We start from the raw sequence: 3,817 nt of genomic DNA, 5'->3' as shown, positions 1-3,817 counted from the left end.
GAAATGACCTCTGAACCTGGAGCTCTCGCTTTTATTCTGGGCGTCTGGACGCGGTGCTCCTCGAAGCGAAGCCGGAGAAGCCAAGTGCGTAGCTCTCGGCGCCGCCGGCTCCGTCGCCCTCCCAGGAGTCACCACAGCAAGGCGAAGCAGCCCGTCACGAGCGCTGGCCCCTGGCGGCCCCGCCCGGCGCTCTTCCCCTGCTCTGCTGACCTTGGACGGTTCTCTCCTCAGCGCAGAGACATGTTGAGGTGTGCCTGAAGTTCGGAAAAGTAAAGCTCGAGTACAAAGCGGGAGGGCAGGAGGATGTTTGTGACAGAGCTAGGGGACTAGACTCTCATGGAACCAGCACCTTTCCAGTTAAAACAGAAACCACAGCCTTCCTGCACATTCCGTCGTGAGGCGTCCTCACAGACGTTGAGTCCTAGTGATCCAGCGGCCTGAAGGCAGGTGCTAGCTGCCCGTTAAAAGCGGATCCAAGTATCAGAACTGTCAGTACAGAACCAAGCTTCTCTGGCTCTGTGCTTTGCAGCTCCAGTGCAGAGTCCTGGCCAGAATGGACAAGCCTCAGCTCTGGTGTGCCGGGCTTGTTGTAAGCTCTCTTGCCCCATAGCTACCGCTTCCCTCAATGACATTCCCAGATGGAATTCATCTTCCTCCATTGTAGGAGCTGGGTTTACATTTTCTTCTAGAAGGAAATCACCTGTGCCAGAAGCCATCAAGGGTTAACTGCGTGAAATGGGGTGTGTGAGTTTTCCTGCCTTAGACCTCTAACTGGGTGACTCTGTAAACTCTGTTTTCTCTAGACAGTGGTGTTTGAAGAAACTTCCAGATGAGGTCAGATGGCTGATTAAGCTCGTGTCCTGCTTCTGGCTCTGCTGCCTTGCTAACACTTCAGGCTCTGCCAGCAGAATCTCACCAGAGGCTTTGTGCCGTGTGGATTCTGCTGCGTCATGGAATGATGGGGTTCTTTTCTACCTTGCAGAACTGTGGAAACAGAAGTTTGAAAACACACCTTTTAAAATGTCCGTTCTGTTTCCTTAACTCACTGCGGTCATAACTTTCTGTTCTGCGGTACCACGTTGCAGGAGGGTGGACAGGAGCCCGTGTGTCTGCCTCTCAGCATTTGAGAGCAGGAGGGACCCAGCCTCTGGCTCTCTTCAGACAGCTAAAAGGATTTTAACGAAGGAAGGGAGGATCTAGGAAGAGCCTCACTTTCCTGGAGCCCATATTATTTCAGTGGTACTGAGGACAATTCGGGGGGGTTGCCATTTCCCGAGTTCTGTCACATATGGTCTCATTGGATCCTCGTGAAGTAGGAGGTTGAAGGACCATCATCCTGTTTTGTGGATAGAAAAGACTAGCACCCAGAGTGTTGGAATGAGTTGCTTAAGGGACACAGCATAACTGTCAAAATTGGGATTTGAACCTGGTTTTGTTTTTGTTTTTTTATCTCCAAATAGTGTTTTTTAACACCTTTTTTTTCTTTTAAATTTAATTTAATTTTAAACACTAAGCTACTCTCAGGCTTTCTGTGTCAAGTTTGTGGGGTCTCCTGTTAAAGGTTACTCAGAGGGTGAATGGGCAGTCCAGACACATATATTATTTAAATCCTTTATCGACTTGAAAACTAAAATTGTTGCTTTCTTGGAATAATTTGGGAGGCAGGCAGCACCGGGTGGCGGGTAGTAGCTCAAAGGGTGTTTGGTTTTGCTGTTGGTGAAGCGCTGCTGTTTGGCACAAACGAAGGAACCCATGAGGTCCGTGGACTGTCGGCTCGTGAGCTCCTTAAGGACCCAGGAGGCCGTGAGAAGCGAGGCCCGAGCAGCTCACCCCAGCTCCTAGTTCCCAGCTCATGACCGCCGGGGATGTGGCTTTCAGTCCAGGTTGTCTGGGACAGGTGTGCTCTAGGAGGAGAGGGCTCCGAGTTTCCTTCCAGAGCCAGTGCTCTCTCGGCCGCAGTCTGCTCTCGGGGCACCGGGCTTGAGGCTGTCACGGAACGGAAGTGGAGGTGCCCCCGAGCGAGAAAGGGGCTCATCGCGGTGTGTGGCTGTTCCCTCCGCAGTGGGCGACCTTGAGGATGGAGCGAGGCGCCAAGGAGAAGAACCACCAGCTCTACAAGCCCTACACCAACGGTAAGACGGGGTGTCTGTCCCCCTGCACAGCGGCCCCCTGGAGCTGCCTTGCCGCGCGCTTTCGCCCCGCTCCCACTCGTCACTGGTGAGCACCCTGAGCGTTCCCAGCGTGCTTTCTACCAGCAGGCCGCTTGACCGGGCTGTTCTCTTGCAGGAATCATTGCAAAAGATCCCACGTCACTAGAAGAAGAGATCAAAGAAATTCGCCGGAGTGGTAGCAGTAAGGCTCTGGACAACACTCCTGAGTTTGAGCTCTCTGACATTTTCTACTTCTGCCGGAAAGGGATGGAGACCATTATGGACGATGAGGTGACAAAGAGGTTCTCGGCAGAGGAGTTGGAGTCCTGGAACTTGCTGAGCAGGACCAATTACAACTTCCAGTACATCAGCCTTCGGCTCACCGTGCTCTGGGGCTTAGGAGTGCTGATTCGGTACTGCTTCCTCCTGCCCCTCAGGTGAGGCAGGGCCTAGCCCGCTGCCTGATCTGCCTGCCCATGCCCCCGGCCCCTCCACTTTGCTCTCCCACTTTAGAGAGGAGGACAGTACCGTTCTGTCACCGGCCAGGACATGTGGCTCTCGGAAGGCTGCACCGGGGCTTGTCCTTTAAGGACCCTCGGATTGTCTGCGTATCAGACGTAGCTGGGTTTCTCAAAGACAAATTGCTTGTCTGGGCTGACTAAACACAGGGACGGGGAACACGATGTTCTTCCTGGCCGCCCCTCCCCGGGCCTGGCTGATTCTGTTCCTGCAGCTTCCTCTCCAGGACAGAGGCAGTATTGATCTCCCAGTGTTTCTGTACCACGTGCTATTCTGAGTATGTCTTGCCGGCTGCTGGTACCTTCGGGCCCTATTTCCTATTGCTTCACAGCGAAGCTGGGCCTCTGCCAGGGTTTTAAGCCAAAGGGAAGGGTAAGACCACAGGGCAGCAGGTGCCTGAGGGCGGCGCAGCCATCAGTAGACCGTCCCGTCATTCCGGCTGCTGCCAGTGCCTGCGGAGAGGGTGTCCGCTGAACGCCAAATCCATGGTGTCCTGCCACTCTGGAAGCGGAACACCCTCTGGTTCTGATAGGCCTGCCCGCGTTTCTAGGGACCCGGACTCCTGTCTGGGTCCAGGTGATCAGATCTTGCGGGGGGGTTTCGTGACACCCAGTTCCATTTTCACGCGTCCAGTTCTGTACTCGGGGCACAGATTTGTCTGCTGTGTTGTAACTTGTCTTCTCGTTACAGGATAGCTCTTGCTTTCACGGGGATTAGCCTCCTGGTGGTGGGCACAACGGTGGTGGGATACCTGCCAAACGGGAGGTGAGCAGAGCACGGGCATCCGAGTCTGCAGGTACTGGGGGACGGCTCCCATCTTGAAGGCCAGGCCACTTCTTTGGGCGTAGCCCAAACTACAGACTCTTAGAGGGAGAAAGTAACCCAACAACAGCAATGAAATAGGCAGGAAAGCTTTTTTCCAGCTGATCTTGATCTGTGACTGTTCTTTTTGCCCTCCAGCCCTCACACTCTTCCCATTTTAAAGACAAAAGGGAGAAACCACAAGCCTGTAGTGTCCAGGGCTAGCAGGTTTTATAGCATGTTGTTGAGTTTTGAGCATTCTGCTGTGTTGATGAATTGGTAAGAGGATAAGACGTGTAGGTAGGGCCTTTTTGTTTGTTTGCTTTTTTTTTTTTTTTTTTTTTTTT

At 53.3% G+C, this 3,817-nt stretch overlaps 1 protein-coding gene across 1 annotated transcript in view; it reads left to right on the top strand.

Annotated features, from left to right (window-relative positions):
• GPAT4 (glycerol-3-phosphate acyltransferase 4) overlaps nucleotides 1–3,817 on the top strand; it is a 31,895-nt gene that overhangs the window by 19,005 nt on the left and 9,073 nt on the right. Inside the window, exons 3-5 of the mRNA XM_007455479.1 lie at nucleotides 2,063–2,132; nucleotides 2,287–2,587; nucleotides 3,360–3,434. Coding sequence (XP_007455541.1) covers nucleotides 2,063–2,132; nucleotides 2,287–2,587; nucleotides 3,360–3,434 — 446 coding nt within the window. The remainder of the gene's footprint in view (nucleotides 1–2,062; nucleotides 2,133–2,286; nucleotides 2,588–3,359; nucleotides 3,435–3,817) is intronic.

Source organism: Lipotes vexillifer, unplaced genomic scaffold, assembly GCF_000442215.2.
Source record: "Lipotes vexillifer unplaced genomic scaffold, Lipotes_vexillifer_v1.1 scaffold414, whole genome shotgun sequence".
Taxonomy (NCBI): Eukaryota; Metazoa; Chordata; class Mammalia; order Artiodactyla; family Lipotidae; genus Lipotes; species Lipotes vexillifer.
This window is presented reverse-complemented; position numbering and strand designations above follow the sequence as displayed.